We start from the raw sequence: 20,342 nt of genomic DNA on the forward strand, positions 1-20,342 counted from the left end.
ATGATTGTAAACTAACCAGTGTGTGAAGCATTCACGATGGCGTGAAACTGCTTTTTGGCCTTCTTGCCATATTGTCCACCCTCCCTGCCCACCATAATGCCCAATGCCAATGGGGCGGGAAAATCCTGGCCTACGTTTTTGAAAGGTTAAGCATTGCTTCACGTAATTTTAGCTCTACAGTTGCAGCATAACCTTAATATATTTTTAAAAATTTGTTCTTATGATATGGGCAAGACGAGCATGACCACAATTCTTGCCCATCCCTGGGCTCCTGGGAGCAATAAGAGCCACAAGTATTTTCAATAGTAGTGTAGGCTGTTCATGAATTAATTGCCTTCTTTTCACAACAAATTCAATGTCTTTTGTGGTCATTTTCTAGTGCTAACCAATCTATTACCAGGTTTATTGAATTCAGTTTCATAATTTGTCACGGCAGGATTTAATCTCAACATCTATTATTAGTTTATTACCATAATCAATACACAGTTGTAAAGTTTTGGGCATAGTTCTGCAGGTATTATTAAGGTATTCGTAGTCTTAGGTCGTTCAACAGTGAACTATGTACTTAGGTACAGTAAAGGTCCAAGCTAGGAGCTGTCTTCATGTTTGCTTCTACACATGGCTCTGTCCAACACTACACTGACCCCTAGGTGCAGGTCATGTGTTCTCTTACATCATTGATTGTACAGGTTGTACTGTACTCAGTCCCATGTTAACCCTTTATGTGCTAGACCCTTATACTACATACACTATCATATCTTATCCTCCCAAATTACATTTTAAACTTTGCCTATTTAAAGAATGATGTAGAACCAACAGTATCACTCAAGTCTGTTAGCTTTGTATGGCTTTACATAAGTAGTGATCTCACACTGATAACTTAAGTATAAAAATGTCACGAGGTTGAAATAGCTGCATTTTATTTGTTAATGTCCACATTATTGTGCAAAATTTAACTAAAATAAATTTACAAGTTAAGATATGGAATGGCTTGCATAATTAATAAAATGGAAGAAAAGTTTAATTAAACATTATTTTAATAAGGTTTCTTAAAGCCAAAGGATTTAAAAATCATTTAGAACTCAATCGAAAAAGTATCTATAATAGCTAAATTACTGAATGTAATATAACTCAACTTACATTGATTTTTTAAAAAATGGCAAAAAGTCTCACCCTTCTTGTAACAATAGGGTCAATATCCTTTGGATCATTGTATGCTAAAGTCATAAGATCAGCATTAAGTGTCCGAATTCTCTCAAGCCTCAGACGAATATAACGAGTCGAGGTGAACTCCAGCAAAGTTGAGGATGGATCTTCAGCACTCGGCCTTCCATTGATAAGGGAAGTGTGAATCTGAACACAAAATAGGGCAACATCAATATTCATGAGCAAATGCTCAACTTCATGTTCGCAAGTGTTCTGTAGGAACTCACTTTCATCAAATGTTTACAAATCTGTCAGTTATTTTCTAAGCATCTACTAATACAATGACAATACTGAATGAAAGCTTTACAGTAAGAACTGCAATATATTGCTTGTTGAAATCTAACCACTCAAATGATCACGCAAAACGAGCCGTACTTTAAAAAATTTGCCATATTTCACTCTATGCCATAGAAATACTTCACTTACAAAATTCTGTATAACTAGTATTTTTCAAAATATTAGTTCACAAATCATTTCTGACCATTGTGCTATAAGAACAGCTCTTTAATACACAAACATTTGTACAGTGGTTCACAGATAGCTGAAGTAATTACAGGTCTGGAACTGGAGACATTATTTATTTGGATTACTTCTTTCATTGATATTGAACAAGGCAGTTAATTTTAAAGTAATGGAACTTCAGCAAATATTTTCCAGTATAATGTGAGCAACCAGAAATAGTTCTAATTTACAAATGCTAAATAAAGGACTTGATCCAGTTACAAATGTCTTGTTTCCTCTCTACGACAGACATTTTCACATTTCGACCACGATGTCAACATTATAAGCTGTTGTTTTCATAAGGTTATTCAATAGCTGGCAGTTAAGCAGCTAACCCAGCTGGTTGATTACCATATTGGTAAGTGGCAACTTAGAGGAAGCAGGGGAATGGCTGATTGCCTTTCTCAGAATGGTATCACAGCCGATTGAATTTGCCTTTTTGAATTTGACGGGAGGGAAAGTTTGAAAATGTCTGTCCTTAGCATTATTCCTGATCAACAGAACGAAGGAATGGCAATTAAACAAATTCCTCCTTTTACAACAACGCTTGTGGTGAAAACTTATTTTTAGTGATGAAAAATGGCATACATCAGCTTTTTGACATATTTTCCTGTCAGACCAATTTTCAAAAGGAGAGGAGGTGAGGCTCAAAGAAATTATTGATATTTTAGAAGTGTGGCAGAAATGCGACAAATCTGTCCATTTCAAAATCCATTAAAAACAGTTGGAATAAGTTCACCCTCGTCTACGTGAGCTGATCTTGCTGTCACAGGAAAGATTCCCTCAATGGCCTTTCAGGTGATTCTCAAGGAGGGTTTAAAAATGTTATAGGCACTATTTAGTTCCTTGGGTCTATATCCAGATGCAATAGATTGCCAGGGTGCAGTGAATATCATAAAACTGCACGGGTTCTTTGTACTGTAAAACTCATACAATTTTCCAATATCTGCTGTGCATCAGACTATCCTGTGTACACAGGTGCAAATCCAGAAAAGTATTATGTTTTAATTTTAATTTCTTATTTCCCACTTATTTTCATTATTTTAAAAATTTATTTCCATTGTTATTCATTGTTTTATCCCCAGCTTTTAGCCTTTTCGATCTTTTTTCCCACCACCATCCCCTCCTCCTACCCCGCCCCCACTAAGGCCATCTGTCACCTTCCAGAGTGCTTACCCTGGTCCTGCCATTATCGCATTCTGCTTTCCATTCTTAATGTCACCATTAGCATCTCCTTTAGCCAGTACCACTACTATTAGCAATCCTTTGACCTTTTGTTTATGACATCTTTCGCAATCTCTCCTTTGCCTCCAACTATCGCTGGCCTTCACCTGTTCCACCTCCCTGAAACAGTTTATTTTTTTTTACCACATTTTTATTTCCCTTCAGCTCTGAAGAAGAGTCATACGAACTTGAAACATTAACTCTGTCTTTCTCTCCACAGGTGCTGTCAGACCTGCTGAGTTTTTCCAGCATTTTTTGTTTTTGTTTCAGAAAAATATCCCCTTATATTTTGACAGGTCATGAATTACTGCTTATATTTTTACCCTTTTCTTCAAAGCTCTTTGTGCATTTATTCATGACATGGATGCCACTCTTCTTCAGCAGCAGTTCCATTAAAATATGAAATATATAGAATTGCACTAATCTAACTGTGGGGCACAGTCCTGCTTGTCTCATGCTCAAAAAGATTTTGAAAAAGTTCACAGGACCATCAATATGACTGCCAGATTTGGCCAAGACAGGGATAGACTGGGTCCTGAACTTGCAAAGGACGCCATAACATTGTAAGGGGCTACGCCTTTACCTGCCCCTTGCAAGGCCAGTGACACAGAAAGGATGAAGATTCCAGAGGACAGCAATTTCAAGTTCCAGCCCGTAGTTAGGACCCGATGTGTGGTTGGTAGCAAGTGGAGTTCACCTAACAGTCCTACCCAGTTTTGGGGCCAACATATCAAAGTGATGAGCCAAAAATAAATAAATTTCAAAGCAGGTGGGGTTGCAGTTTCTATTAGTTTTCTTAAAATGGCCCCAGCTGAACTCATACGCTATGTGGCCTCTTCTGCTTCTCCTGGCCCTGCCCCTGACCTCATAAATATCAAGAAGGTCAGCAGCTGAGCATGCAGGTGGGTACATCTTGCCACTTACTGGGGCATACAGCCCTTGGGAGTTTTCTGGGTTGTGTTTCCTGAGTTTTCCTGAAGCATTTTTTCATTTTTGTGTGGTCTTTCCCTTCACCCGTGAGTTGTGTCCATAATGTTCAGCACAATATAAATTGTTTGTTATTTATTATAAATTATTCAGCACACTTATTGGTGATATCACACAGCACAGATGCAATATTATGTGCAAGTCAGTACTTGCAGTACTTCATTCAATTTACATTTAACTTTAATTACAGTATGTTATGTAGCATTTGTTTTAGTACAAGCAACATCAGTACTGCGTACCTTAACTTCCAGCCTTACCTCACCATTTTCCAGAGGTTGAATTTTTGAATAGAATGAGGTGCAAATAATTTCATCATCTGATGTATACGTTGGGTTACCTGGCCTAGGCACAATATTGTAACGAGTAAGGCATTCTGTATCTGTTACAGCGTAATACTGCCATGGTTTGTAAGTTATTCCATCAATTGAATGCTCCAAAATCCAATTCCCAGGGCGTGGAGAATTGGCTGCCTTTATTATAACATATGCAATCTGGAACACCTGTAAAAATGCATAGTAAATTTAGTATCAAATTACCAGTATATATCAGTAAATATAATTTTAAAGTTGTGGCCCTTTTGTAAAACTGAATAATTTTCATGCAGCTTTCTTTAAAAAATACAGAATCTACTTTGCAGATGGCTTTAGTTTGGAATCACTTTAAATGTATGCTACAGCATTTTTCTATAAGAAATTTTGCACAAAAATGTTAAAATGTCTACAACATAATCTCTAACATGTGACAAATTCTGATGCCAGTTTGTGGCTAATGGGTTGGATTTTACGGCCCCCCCACTGCCAGGCTTGTTTTCAGTGGCAGAGTGGGCACGTAATGTACAAGGGATGGCAAGCCCACCACCTTCCTGCCCACTCCTAAGCTGTCCCCCTAACATGACACATGGGCAGATGCTGAAATCAGCTTCCCACCTTCCATTTTTAGATAAGACAATTAACGGTCAATTGAACTTGATGCCAAGCCAATTGACCAGAACAATACGCTGTCCTTAGCATCAAACGGTTGATGCGGGCAGGTGGTAAGGAGTGGGCAAGTCATTTTTTAAGGAAACTTTAAAAGGCGGGATGGAAGGTGGGTGTGCATCCTTCAGCGGTGCCTGTGTGAATTGGGAGCAAACCTTCCCCATGATGACACCACCCTCTATGTTCCTCCCAACCTGGACTCCAAAACCTGCCCCACACCCCCCTCACCCCCACCCTAGTCTCCCTGATCCCTCCCTGTCCAATACCGTTGAGTTAGCTCTTTCCAGGATCCATGCCCTATTCACCTGTGGGGCTCCTTGCAGTCCCAGCAGCACCCACGATTAAGTTCTGGGGCTGCTAGAGCTGCTGGCCAATCAAATTTGCAGCAGTCCTCGAGGGCAGGACTTCGTCCCACTGAGGGGCAGAAGTTACACTCTCTGCTCATTTAGCCCACCCACAGTGCTTTATAGCTGAGGGGCGAGCTTCTTTCAGGTGCATCAGCTGCCGGCCAACTCTTGCGTTGTGGGGTAGTTGTGGCGGGTGCTGGGGGGGTGCAGCGGTGAGCCTCTCTCCCATGTGAAATTCAGCCCAATGTTTATTCAAAGCAAATCACTCGTCAAATACTCATGACTAAACCAGATAATCATCCAGGGGGGGATTTTCTCCTCATCGGGCAGGTATGGCGGGCAGGTAAGGGTACGGCTGTGAGACCGATCATGGCTCATGACTGGGCTACGACCAGGATTTCACACTTGCTGGCCAATTAACGGCCAGTCAGTGTGAAAGATGTGCTAAGAGCCTCAGCACTGACGGGGTTGGGGCGGGAGGAGCACGAGCGCTGAAGTGTGCGTATGCGCAGTGGGGCAAGCACTGACAGCTCCCTGAAAGCACAAAGCTGCCTCAGGAAACTAGTGGATTTTAAATACAAAAATAAACTTTTTACATATGAGATGAACAGTCACATGAAGGGGGACATGTAAAAAAAGATGTTAAAAATCTTTTATTGCTTTTTAGTAAGCATTGGAAACCTCATCCCGCCAATGGATGAGGTTTCATTAAAAATACAAAGGCTGCCTTGCCTATTTGCCCACACGCCAACTGGACGGTTGAGTGGGCAGCAAAAAAAACAGCTTAATGAATTACTTAAGGGCCTTAACAGGCCTCTTACTTGTCGGTGGGCGTGCTGCCGCCTCTCGCACATGCCCACAGAACAAAAGTTCGCAGGAGTGCACGGTGACGTTGGGACCCTTGCCTGACAGCATCGCGCACTATTTCACTTCTGTTCGGGTTGGGTGTGTGTCCACAGGACAAAAAGTTCTGCCCCCATTGTCCACACAGTCACATTTCCAATTTTTATTAACTGTTTGGCAATTTCAGCTTTATGCTATTGTGCACTACAGGTTTATTATTGATCACCAATATTGAACATTCTATGAATGTTGACCGTTGAGGTGAACCAATATTCAGATTGCTGTGTAATCGGAAACTACATAGAGAGAAAGTCATCTGATGAACGTTAACCTAAAGATTGTCACACAAATGTCTGGCATTCAACACCAGCGAAACTCGCATCCCACTTATGTGTCATGCCCAGAAGACACAAAGGAAAATATATATGTTTATATCATCCTGTCTACTTTATGGACAAATGGACAAAGGCTGTACATTGACTGAAGCCTGACTATCTCAGACAAAAGGAATTTCTAGCCTACAGAAAACAGCAAGCGTCTCATTATTTCCAAAGATGCGCTAATGGCCCTGTGACTGCGGAAATCAATTTCCAAGGCAATGCACAAAGGTCATTTACATTACTGAGGCAGAGCTCTGGCCAATCGTGACTATACGTCTGCAAAGACAAAGGGGCCTTGAAATCACTGAAACTTTTTAATGGATACAACATTAAACATCTCAATAATCCAGATTAGGATTAGGACCCTTTGTCCAAACCAAGGGGAAGAAATGCGGTTTATGTCAAATGAACACCCCCCCCAAGCTGCTAGAACCTGCAATATTGCCTTGTGGAGCTGAATCCAGGCAGTCTGCCATCTTCCATCAACAAAGCAGCAGCAGAAACAGAGCTCTTTCGAGGTTTAAATCACCTGGCACTCATCTACACTGTTTTCTACTGGAGCATCTGAACTTCTGTACCAGTGCCTGCTGCAAAATTCATTCCAACGTGTGTCTCCCATCGTGATAGTCAGCGTTACTGGAAAAGTGAATCAGCCCACATCAGTTTCAGCCAGCTAACCTCTCTGACGGAATGCACCATTAGACGTTTGATTCTGGACTCTGATCTCATGTGAATCAATAATTCTTACTTTGTCTGTTGTCTTTGCCCTGTACCTCTTTATTTCCCTTATCCTTCCCATGACGCTTGGCTGGCAGCCCAGGCATCTATTTTAATAACAGAATACCTGCTCCCCAGGCTCTCTGATCTCTGCTGTCAATTTCACAATGCTTATTGACACAAGTTAAGTGGTTTCAAGTGTTTGTGATTTGTAGTTTTTGAAACTTCAAATCATCTGGATGATTTACACTTTTATTAGTTAGGTAACTAGACCTTTTTTGTATAGAGGAGAAATTTATTACTGGATACATTTCTTCAAAACTTTTTTTTTACACAAACCATATTACACTGTTCATTGGTTCTAGAAAGTGAACAGTGGGTTAATGGCCTTGGAAGTGCCAGAACCTGGCATAGAGCACACAAGGGGCTTAAAGGGGTGGGTGGAAGGGCAGAGCTTGGCATTGGGTACATGATGGGCCTGAAGGTGGAAGGGGGGCATAACTTGGCATAGAAAGCATGAGAGGTCTTTTAAGCTTCTCTTTTAAAAGGTCCCCTCAGGTACACTAGGGTTCACAATTCCTCTAAGGGGCTATGAACTGCAACTCTTTAAAAACTTGGCCTGACTCCATGAAAATTGTAGAGGAGTAGGAGATACCTATCTCCGCAATGGATTCGGCCAAGTCAGGAGTGCCGGATCCGGGCTTCTGACAGGAAGCAGCTTGCACCCTTTAAAGACATTCCTAAAAACTAGAAAGCCTGGGAATGGGGTTGGGAATCCTGGAATTGGGACCCACCTGCCATTTTTAAAGGATCAGACCATAAGACCATAAGACATAGGAGCAGAAGGTTATTCAGCCCATCGTGTCTGCTCTGCCATTCAATGAGGTCATGGCTGATCTGATAATCCTCAACTCCACTTTCCTGCCTTGTCCCCATAACGCTTGATTCCCTTACCAATTAAAAATCTGTTTATCTCAGCCTTGAATATACTTAACAACCCAGCCTTTACAGCCCTCAGTTGTAAAGAATTCCACAGATTGACTACTCTCTGAGAGATGAAGTTCCTCCTCATCTCTTTTTTAATGGTCACCCCCTTACTCTGAGATTATGCCCTCTGGTTCTAGGCTCTCCCACAAGGAGAAACAACCTCTCAGCATCTACCCTGTCAAGCCCCCTAAGAATCTTATATGTTTCAATAAGGTCACCTCTCATTCTTCTAAGCTCCAATGAGTACGGTCCCAACCTACTCAACCCCTCCTTAAAGAAAATCCCTCCATACCCGGGATCAACCTAGTGAACCTTCTCTAGACTGCCTCCAAAGCCAGTGTATTTTGCTTCAGATAAGGGCACCAAAATTGTTCACAGTTTTCTAGATGTGGTCTAACTAGTGCCTTGTGTAGTTTTAGCAAGACTTTCTTATTTTTATACTGCATTCCTTTGAAATAAAGGCCAACATTCCATTTCCTTTCATATTATCTGTTGAACTTGTATGTTAGCTTTTTGGGATTCATGCACAAGGACTCCAAAATCCCTCTGTGCTGCAGCCTTCTGTAGTCTTTCTCCATTTAAATAATAATCAGTTCCTCGATTCTTCCTGCCAAACGTGCATAACCTCACATTTTCCCACATTATATTCCATCTGCCAAGTTTTTGCCTACTCACTTAACCTATCTATATCCCTCTGTAGGCTCCTTGTGTCATCCTCACCACTTGCCTTCCCACCTATTTTTGTGTCATCTGCAAACTTGGTGACAGTAAATTCACTCCCTTCATCTAAGTCATTAATATATATTGTAAATAATTGAGGCACCAACACTGATCTCTATGGCACTCCACTAGTTACAGGTTGCCATCCTGAAAATGCCCCCCATATCCCAACTCCATGTCTTCTATTAGTTAGTCAATCTTCTATTCATGCTAATATACTACCCCCAACACCATGGGCTCTTATCTTATTAAGTAGCCTTATGTGCAGTACTTTATCGAACATCTTTTGGAAATCCAAATATATTACATCCACTGGTTCCCCTTTATCTATCCTGCTTGTCACCTCATCAAAGAATTCCAATAAATTTGTTAGGCAGGATTTCCCCTTCATGAAGCCATGCTGACTCTGATTAGATTATGTATTTCTAAATGCTCTGCTACTACATCCTTTACAATAGACTCCAACATTTTCCCAATGACAAATGTTAAGCTAACTGGCCTACAGTTACCTGTTTTTTGTCTCCCTCCCTTTTTGAATAAGGGTGTTACATTGGCCATTCTCCAATCCTCTAAAGCTTTTCCAGAATCTAAGGAGTCTTGGAAGATTACCACCAGTGCATCCACAATCTCGGTGGCTACCTCCTTTAATATCCTAGGATGCAACCCAGCAGGTCCAGGGGACTTATCGGCCTTTAGCCCCATTAATTTCCCTAGTATCTTTTCTCTAGTGATAGTTATCGTATTTATTTCCTCCCTCTCTTTTGCCCCTTGATTATTTAACATTTTTGGAACGCTATTAGTATCTTCTAGACTGACGCAAAGTAATTATTTAACTCCTCTGCCACCTCCTGGTTCCCCATTATTATTTCCCCAGCCTCATTCTCTAAGGGGCCTATGTTCACTTTGGCTTCTCTCTTCTTTTTTATATATTTAAAGAAGCTCTTACTGTCAATTTTTATATTGCTTGCTAGTTTATCCTTGTACATTATTTTCTCTCTCTTTATTATATTTTGATCATCCTTTGTTGGTTTTTGAAACTTTCCCAATCCTCTGGCTTACCACTAATCTTTGCCACATTGTATATCTGTTCTATCAATTTTATACTGTCCTTAACTTCCTTGGTTAGCTATGGTTGGTTTATCCCCTTCCTTTATTCCTTCTTCCTCACTGGGATATATTTCAGTTGAGAGTCATGAAATATTTTCTTAAATGGCTGCCAATATTCATCAACCGTCTTTTCTGCTAAACTCCTTTCCCAGTCCACTCCAGCAAAATCTGCCCTTATTCCATGGTAATTACCCTTATTTAGGTTTAGCACAGTTGTTTCTGACCGAAGTTTCTCACTCTCAAACTGAATGCTAAATTCTACAATATTATGGTCACTGCTTCCTGGGTGATCCTTTACTCTGAGATAATTTATTAAACCTGCCTCCTTACACATTACCAGATCCAAAAAAGCCTGATCCCAGGTTGGATCCATAACATATTGTTCTAAGAAAATGTCCCGAATACGGTCTATGAATTCTTGCTTGTAGCTACCTCTGTCAATTTGATTTTCTCAATCTACATGAAGATTAATGTCACCCATGATTAATGTGCTACCTTTTTTACATGCCCTCATTATCTTCTGATTTATTCTCTATCCTACAGTATAGCGACTGTCAGGGGACTTATAGACTACTCCCACCAGTGTTTTCTTCCCCTTGTTATTTCTTACCTCCACCCATATTGATTCTACATCTTCCAATCCAAGATCCTTTCTTGCTATCATACTTATTCCATCACATACCTTTCTTTCTTGCCTGTCTTTTCGAAATGTCACATACCCCTGAATATTTTGTTCCTAGCTTTGACCTCCTTGTAATCATGTCTCCATAATGGCTATAAGATCACACCCATTTGTGCCGTTAATTCATTTATTTTGTTCTGAATACTACGTGCATTTAAGTAAAAGGCCATTCATTTTGCCTTTTTAACATTTTTTTCTACCTTTGACCCTATTTGCTGCTGTTTTATTACGTTTGTACACTCTGTCCCTTCCTGTCACAATCTGGATATCATTACCTAAATAGCTTCCCTGCAACGCTGCCACATCTTTTTGCTTTGTAAGCCTATGTATCCCCTTTCCAGAACCCTCCTCCCCTCTATTTAGTTTAAAGCCCTCTCAACAGCTCTAGTTATTCGGTTTGCCAGGACACTGATCCCAGCAAGGTTCAAGTGAAGCCGCACCCAACAGAACAGCTTCCTTCTACACCAGTACTGGTGCCTGTGCCCCATGAACTGAAACCCATTCCTCCCATACCAATCTCTGAGCCACACATTTAACTCCTTGCCTTTATTTACCCTATGCCAGTTTGCTCGTGGCTCAGGTAGCAATCCCGAGATTATTACCTTGAAGGTTTTGCTTTTCAGTTTTGCTCCTAACTGTTCAAGTTCTTACAGCAGAACTTCCTTTCTAATCCTATCAATACCGCTGGTACCAACATCCTTCCCCTCCTACTCCAAGTTCTTCTCCGGCCCTGAGAAGATGTCCTTAACCCTGGCACCAGGCAGGCAACACAGTCTTCAGGAATCACGCTCACGGCTGCAGAGAACAGTATCTATCCCACTATTTACACTGTCTCCTACCACTACTAAGCTCCCATTTCCTCCACTCACTTTAATGGCTCCCTGTACCATGGTGCTGTTGTCAGTTCACTCATCCTCCCTGCAGTCCCTGCTCCCATCCACACAGCTTGCAAGAACCTTGTAACTGTTGGACAGTTGCAGGGGCTGAGGCTCCTCAGACCCTACCCCCTGTTCCCCTTACCTGCTTCACCTGCAGTCACACCCTCCTTCCCTGATCACAGACCAAATTTGAATACCTAATCTGAGAGGTGGGACCTCCAACTGGAGCAAAGTACCTGGGTAGCTTTCCCCTTCCCTGATGTGGCACAATGTTTGCAGCTCAGACTCCAGCTCCTTAACTCGGATCCAAAATTCCTTGAGTCGCAAACACTTGGTGCAGATGCGGTCGCTCGTAACCATCTTGGTGTCCAGCAGTGCCCACATGCTGAAGCAGCAACACATCATTCGTCCTGCTATCGCTGTCGTATTTTGTACAATTTATTAATTAATTGCTCTAGTATCCCCACTCTATACACTTTATTACAATTTTTTTTATACACACCAGTATTGATCTTGTACTTAACAATCTATCTTTAAGAAAAAGAGAAAAAAAGGGCTAGAGGTCTAAACACAAACTAAAGACTTTACTTTTACTTTAAAGACTAGAAATACTCACCAGTCCTACTCATCAAACAGCGGCTCTCCATGTTCTTTTCCCTCTCATGCTCTTTAATGGTCTCACACTCTTCTCTCACTCTCTCACCATCAGTACCCCCGCTCCTCTCATACTCTCTCACTGTAAATGACCATGCTATTTCTCTCTCACTGTCTCCCTGTAAATGGCCCCGCTGTTTCTCTCACACTCTCTCACTGTAAATGGCCCTGCTGTTTTTCTCACACTTTCTCCCTATAAATGACCACGCTATTTCTCTCACACTCTCTCACTGTGAATGACCATGTTATTTCTCTCACACTCTCTCACTGTAAATAGCCATGCTGTTTTCTCACACTCTCTTCCCAAGTCAAATCAACTTGGTGAAAATCCAAGCCTTTAAGTAATGAACTAGTCTGGAAAAAATGAACCTGCTCTCTGGTATATGATGCTCTGCATCTCACTGCTTCAGTTCATAGTCTTTGTTTTATCTTTACATCCCATCAACAAAGTTCAGAGCTTGCCAGTGCAATTGTTGGAGTTGCTTTGGGTTCCACTGTAGCCAAAGGATCCAGTCCATCACTATGATACAGCAAGTTTGTTGAAACAACATAACACCTGACTCACTCAAGGTAAAAATATTACACACCCCAAATATATTGAAAGATACTGGCCTAATAATATAATTGTAGCTCTACTAATCCAAAGCTCTCTAAAACTTGCTTAAGATACAAATAGCTTTGCTGTTGCCTTCCTAAGATCTTTGGTTTCGAAAAATTTGCATTGTAATTTCTCCCTTCTTTTTCTGTTACACCTATGTATTAACAATATTCTACAACAGCATAGATTTCCTGTCCACAAGCCATGCATCCTGTATCATGATTCAATCACACTCCTGATGATAATTTGAAGCATTAAAAGCTCTACAGAAAAATCTATAATGAAAATCTGCATGTAAACATTTATACTGCACAACCCTATTTAGCATGTAGACATTTCACTATGTAGTTTGATGACGAACCAGTCAAAATTTTCAAATTGCTTTCTTTCCAATTTTTTTGTCCAGCAACTGGAATTTTAATCAATTACAATATTAAAATCACAAAAATAATAAAATTGCCCATCAAACCTCCTTGCGTCTGTGTCTTTCGACAGCTTCACCAATTTCTTCAACCCCTCAGCTTGATTCATAAGCCTGGATTTCAACTGGATAGTTATGCTTCATTGCACTTGGAAAGCGATTTCAATCACATACATGTATTTTGAGGGTGTGCATTGAGCAGAATTTCCAGCATCCAATCTGTGCATCAGCATGAATTAATGGCCTCTCATCCTGAGTTTGAAAGTTTCTTTGCTCTTTCCAAAAGACTGAACAAAACATAGGTTGAATTCTCGGAGTTTTATTTCAGGGAAGTTTTGATGAAAGATCGTTGACCAGAAATGTTGGCTGGGATTTTACATGGCATGTAGAAGCGGGATAGGAAGCAGGAAATGTGAAAAATAGGGAGGAAGGACAGTGGATGACAGCCTCTCTGTGGGCTTCTGGGGGGATCCCTGCTGATCCCACACTATGTGGCACATGGAGGATGCCCCTGCCACTCACAGTAGCAATAGCAACTCCCTTGCAACACCAGCCCAAACCTCACCAATCATCATATCCCCTGCACACAGCTCCTTCACTAGAGCCTGCTTGACTGGTCCCAGTAACCTTCAACCCCACTTATCTTGCTGCCAGGTCACCACTGAATGTCCTGGCTGGGTGCAGTTCCAAACGTGGCCACCGCTACAACTAGCCAGCAGCTCATGGAGGTGGAGTCTCATGCCTTAAAAGGACTGGAGCCCCAATCCCACCTCATCAGCTGTATGATGGACATAAAGTCCAGCTGGGCCTCCCTCAAATGGCTGAGGCAGGGTTGCCTCCGGCCTTCTGGCCTAACGTCAAGGCCACAGCCACCTTGACAAAATCCTGACCACAAATTCTGTTTCCTTCTCTACAGAAGCTATCTGACCTGCTGAGTATTTCCAGCATTTTTTTCATTTCTTATTTCCAGCATCTGCGCTATTTTGTGTTTGTAAAAGCAATGACATTTAGTAAGCTGATTAACAATTGTGCTTTTCTGTTCTGAAATGTTACAGACATCAGTAATTAGCAATACCTGCAATGTGTCGACGTTTGGAAAAGAGAAGTCAGATTGCTTATCGAGTGTGGATTACTTCTACTCATTCACTCATTTATTTAAAAATTACCGTTCATTTTTTGAGTCTTAAGGAACTTATTTAATATAAAAACCCATAACCTGTTCAAATGATTAAGATTTGAAAGTTCAGTCAGTTAATTTGTTGATGAAAATCTGTGTTTATTAAAGACTACACAAATTGGCAAGTTGCTAATAGTTTGCTAAAGGGTAATTTTTCTACCTCTATGCATGCCAGGAGAGGAATAAATTTAGCGAAGAGAAAATCAGAGGCTCGAGTGTGTAATTTCACAATATGTGCTCTCATTGTGTGCTGGGAGTGCATAAGTAGATAATTTATCCATAAGTGCTTAAAGGTAAGAACTGTTAATGATGTGGGCACAGGAGAGTGTAAACACAGCTGTAGACTGGTCAGGACAGGAGGCTGATGGATGGGAACATTATTGGAGGGTGGTGTGTGACAGTCCAAAGGAAACCAATTACATGTTTGTATCCCATTTTTCTGGACTCACTTCCATCACATGACTGCCAGATCCCTAAAAGGGCAGAAATTTCTGTGCCCACTGGCAGCGGGCATGATAGGTGGTGGGCGCAGACAACATGGCGCGGTTGGTTTCACAATGGCGGGAAGGCAAGTTGCGATCGTCCACTCAGCCCGCCAATGGCGGGCAGCGTTTCCCACCAACAGTCATTAGGGAGCTCATTGTAACACATCAGCATATAATTAAAAGGCCAGGCTCCTGGAAGCCCGCCATTTCGTCCGTCCATGTTGGCAGGAAAGTACGTCGATGTGTTTCACAACAGCACGCAGGCGACATGCACTTGACGGCCTTCACTTTGGGGGAACTGGAGGTGAATGAACAGCATCGTTATGCATAACTCACCAGGGTTATTTGTTGCTTTGCAGGCTTCAGGGCTGCCGGGGTGAAGTGCCACCCTGCCTCACAGGTGGCTGCTGTTGGGGGTGGGGGGCAGGGGGGTTGGCAACTGCTGCGGGCAAGAAATCGAGGTGGGGGCAGGGTAGGTGAGGGAGTGGTCACGCAGTAGGGGCACTTGTATAAACTGACCATTCCTCTGCATCTGAGACAGCTCAGGAGCAGCCAGTGATTGGGGTCCCGCCCCTAGACTGCCTGCCCAGGCAAGCAACGCAGAGTCACCAGTGCCACCACACACTCCAGACCTTACCCTTCCCCTGGCACAGACTGCGAGTCTGGCACCACTTTACTGGACCAGGAGCAGTTGGGCTGCACACATTATACAATCTCCTTGACAACACTGGCCATGTAGCAGTCACTGCTGGAGGCCTTCACAGCCCTTTGCAATCTCAGTGTCCCAGTTAGGCGCAATCTCATGTCGCAGGTTGACAGGGCAGCCATGCAGTGCACTCATCTCTGGCCATCAGAGGGGTGACCAGCACTCTCCGGGAAGCGTTAAGGGGTGGTCACACAGGGCCAGGAAAGGTACTAGGTACAGCACTGAAAACCATGTCTCTCTATCTTTCACGCTGCAGGAGGGCCACATCAGGAGCATGGATCCTGGTGACCTAGCTGTGTGCCTGATGGCCTACAGAGAGTGAAGAAGACGGAGGAAAAAGCGACTGAGGCTCCTGGCTGTGCAAAGGCAGGAGCAGCAACCTCATGAAGAAGGAGTAGCAGAGTCTCCAGCACATGCTGCCCAGAAGCGACAGTGAGCCGTGGCTGGTCGATGCCTAGGACACCCAGGGTCTATAGACGCCGCCTGTCATTCCTGCAGATAACTGAGAACCAGGGATGATGCTCTGGACTGAGACACCTGCCTTGATCTTGTGCAGAAAGGTTTCACATCTGAGTGACAAGAACACTGCTCACCAGAACAAGGAGCCATAGGCAGGGAGGTATTCTTGGGAGTTTATTGACAATAGCAAACATTATGTACAAGTGATTAACACCCATACCCAGGCTGTGCAACTACTTTTATCTAACTTTCTTAACACTGCTGCTACATCTTATTGTTCCCCGAACATCCACAGCAGAGGTGGAGGCAGCCTGCTAACTGCAACACCCTGTCTGTGATAACTTTGGCGGGCATCCTCTGAAGGGCCCCGGCCTGCTTTCGGGGTCCTGCTGTGTGGCAGTGGCACCTTTCTTGGCCTGTGAAGCTGGAACTGCTGAGGTCACAGGAAGAGGGGAGTCGGATTGGCCAGACACTCTCGGAGTCACCTGGATGGATGGGCCCAGAGTGTTGCATCTGCTGATCCTCCTCCCTTTGGTGCCCGGGGACCCCTGGCTGACTTTTTGAGGAGCAGGGGTAGTAGGAGTGAGATCAAGCTGCCTGACATCCCTCTCGCGTACACACTGTTGGATGCCAACCATGGCATCAGCGATGGAGTTGAGCCCACGCAGCAGTGCAAGAGTGAGGTCCTGGACCAAGGTCTCCATGGCGACCGCCACCCTACCAGTGTTGACTTCGGTGTGTTGGCATGCCAGTGCTATCACCTCAGACTGAGGACGGACAGACTCTTCTATCTTGCGTTACAACCTGATGAGCTCAGAGGACATCCCTTCCTGATGTTCTTTAGCTGGCCTTTGCAGCTCCAGAAACTGTGACATGACTGAGTCAAGCGGCTCATCATCTGACTCGGAATCAGCAACATTCTGGTTTCCAGCAGTCATCCGAGTGCTGAACACCTTGGAAGTCCCTGCCGCCTGCTGTGATCAGACAGCGCGAGGTGCTCCCAAATTGTGATCCTGGGACTACTCTAGAGCTTGGTCCCACGAAGGTCTGTGTTTCTGCACTGGTGGAGGGGACTTCAGGGAGGGTACCTCCAGATTCCTCTACAGAGGTTTCTTCGGGCATTGATTGGAGGCCCTGGGTCATGAGCTCTGTCAGCTGTTTGGCAGATATGCCTGCAAAAGCAAGGGGAGATAATTAGTGCATGGCAGTGGCCTGTGAAACAGGGCACATCACTCACGGCATGGCTGTCTGATGGTGATGCACTGCTGGATCCTCACTTGATAGAGGAGTGCTGACCTCACCGTCAGCACAGTACTGGTCCAGATCATGCCCGGCCAGCTGGATGGCTCTGTTTTCAAAGTCCATGAGGACCTTGATTTCGGGCATTCCGCGACGGGTCTGCGACCTCTCTCTCTATTCGTGTGCCAGATTGTCCTGCATGCATAGAGATAGAGGAAGAATAAGCAAGATGCCGGCTAGGCTAGATGATAAGTATGCCTGAACTATGTGGGTGATGAGTGGTCCCATGGACCGGATGAGGACAATGGCGGTGTATGTGAGAGAGTGAATGGTGATGTCCCTTTAACTGGCAGTGAGTGAGGCCCATGTGGATGTGTGATGGGTTTATGAGTGTGTGAGTTGAGAGTGATGAGAAGAGTGGCTTACCCTGGTGGAACAGAGGAGATCATTCACCCTCTTGTGGCACTGGGTGGCTGCCCTCTTCTGAAGGGCGTTGGTGCTGACCACCGTTGCCACCAACTCCCAAGCTGAATTGATCACATTGCTGCCCATCTTGTGACCAGATCAGGGATACAGGACATCCCGGCGGGCCTCCATGGCATCCAGCAGTCACTTGAGGGACCCATCATTGAAGGGGGGCTGCGGTCTTTTTTCCTTTGCTGGCCATATCTCCCGAGCAGCAGTGGTGAGCTGGGAGCAATGAGAGCTGTTCTTGCGGCTAGACAGATATTGACCTTGGAAGCCATCACTCACCTAGAAATTGAATGCCACTGTGACCTTGAAGGCCACTGGCATGGTGTTCCCACCCAAACCACATGGCTGCATGTCTTGATGAACAATCTGACATATCTCTGTGACCATTTCCTGGGACATCCTCTGACATCTTTGGCATCGCCTCTCTGACATCTGGAGGTAGTTTGTTCTTGTCCTCTGGACGCGTTGTCTTGTTAATATCCTTCTTCACTGATTTCTGGGTGTCTGCATCTGGCCCAGCTTCCCACTCTGGTGCTGCCTGTTGTTGGCCTGCGGCTTCTGTTGTTGGACAGCAAGAGCTCTCCTTTTTTGTGTTCTCTTCTCCTGTCCCTGAGGTTGCAGGAATATCAAGTGAATGAGACCCATTGTTATTGCAGTAATAGCACTGTGTGAAGAGGGCAGACATACATGTGAGAGCTTACTCATCCATGGTACTCATCCATGTAACTAATTATTAGGGAGTCCCTTTAATTAGCTAATTGTGCGCACCCTGAAATCCACCCACCCAAAGCTATGCTCCTCCCATTTTGATCTGCAATCCTTGCAACTGAACATGTATTTTTGGTGAGCCACAGTCAATGTTAAGGGTTACATTGAAAACCCAATCCTGGACCTTCCACCCTCCTCCTGTCATTCTCACACTTGCCCCCATCACCTTTGACTCACCCACCATAACCTTTCATCTTCCCACTGTTACCCTTGACCTTCCCCCCTATTACCCTGGACACTATTACCATTTTCCTGAACATTCCATCTCTCTCCCCTTTGCCAACTCCCGTGACCACCCCAATGCCCATTCTGACACTGAACCCTCTCATTATCTGCCTCAATGGTTTTGTCCAATCCCATGAACCAATGCATGAGACCTTCAAATATCCAACCCTGATTCTGGACCTACCCCCAGACTGAATTCAACTCCACCCTCTAAAGATGACTGTTCCTCAGCCACCCAGTGTTACATTCTCTTTCTCTTCTCGTAAACATTCCCATCATAAACAAGGCTTGGTGGAATAATAATGCTGGTTATTTCTATGAAGAGAAGGCAATTAACAGATAATGTTCACCAGGAGACAGGGTGCAGAATCACCTAGATTTGCATTAAGTGTGGTAGCAAGCAGGTAAAACAACTGGTTTTACCCGCCAGCTGCAATGGCAGGTTTTCATATCATATCATCCCAAACCCGCTGTATCAGTTATGCATTCCCAGGAAACAAAACATTGTTTCGATGGTGGTCTGCAGCAGCTGGTAAGGGAACCAACAAGAGAGAAAAACATACTTGACCTCATCCTCACCAACCTGCCTGCCGCAGGTGCATCTGTCCATGACAGTATCGGTAAGAGTGATCACCACATGGTCCTTGTGGAGACTAAGTCTCGCCTTCCATTGAGAATATCCTCCATCGTGTTGTGTGGCACTACCATCATGCTAAACAGGATAGATTTTGAACAGATCTAGCAACTCAAGACTGGGCATCCATGAGGTGCTGTGAGCCATCAGCAGCAGCAGAATTGTACTCGAACACTGTAACCCCATGGTCTGGCATATCCCCCACCCTACCATTACCATCAAGCCAGGGGCATCAACCCTGGTTCAATGGAGAGTGCAGGAGGACAGGCCAGGAGCAGCACCAGACATACCTAAAATTGAGGTGTCAACCTGGTGAAGCTTTCAAACAGGACTACTTGCCTGCCAAACAGCATAAGCAGCAAGTGATAGACAGAGCTAAGTGATCCCACAACCAACGGATCAGATCTAAGGTCTGTAGTCCTGCCACATGCAGTCGTGAATGGTGATGGACAATTAAATAACTCACTGGAGGAGGAGGTTCCACAAATATCCCCATCCACAATGATGGGGGAACCCAGTTCGTCAGTGCAACAGATAAAGCTGAAGCATTTGCTACAATCTTCAGCCAGAAGCACCAAATGGATGATCCATCTCAGCCTCCTCTGGAGGTCGCCAGCATCAGAGATGCCAGTCTTCAGCCAATTCGATTCACTCCACATGAAGGCACTGGATACTGCTAAGGCTATGAGCCCTGACAATATTCTGGTAGTACTAATGAAGACTTGTGCTCGAGAACTTGCCACACCTCTAGCCAAGCTCTTCCAGTACAGCTGCAACACTGGCATTTACCCAGCTATGTGGAAAATTGCCCAGGTATGTCCTGCACGCAAAAAGTAGGACAAATCCAACCCGGGCAATTATTGTTCCATTAGTCTACTCTCAATCATCAGCAAACTGATGAATGGGGTCATCAACAGTGTAATCAAGAGGCACTTACTTGACAATA

The 20,342-nt window shown here is 43.8% G+C and overlaps 1 protein-coding gene across 2 annotated transcripts in view; it reads right to left on the reverse strand.

The window, feature by feature from the left end:
* The window catches only part of lama2 (laminin, alpha 2), a 588,604-nt gene that overhangs the window by 400,231 nt on the left and 168,031 nt on the right, over positions 1–20,342 (reverse strand). For both annotated transcript variants that reach the window (XM_041187590.1, XM_041187589.1), the window contains exons 4-5: positions 4,176–4,418; positions 1,174–1,353 (exon numbers count right to left, since the gene is read on the reverse strand). In XM_041187590.1, the coding sequence (XP_041043524.1) occupies positions 1,174–1,353; positions 4,176–4,418 (423 nt within the window). The remainder of the gene's footprint in view (positions 1–1,173; positions 1,354–4,175; positions 4,419–20,342) is intronic.

This window comes from Carcharodon carcharias, chromosome 5, assembly GCF_017639515.1.
Source record: "Carcharodon carcharias isolate sCarCar2 chromosome 5, sCarCar2.pri, whole genome shotgun sequence".
Classification (NCBI taxonomy): Eukaryota; Metazoa; Chordata; class Chondrichthyes; order Lamniformes; family Lamnidae; genus Carcharodon; species Carcharodon carcharias.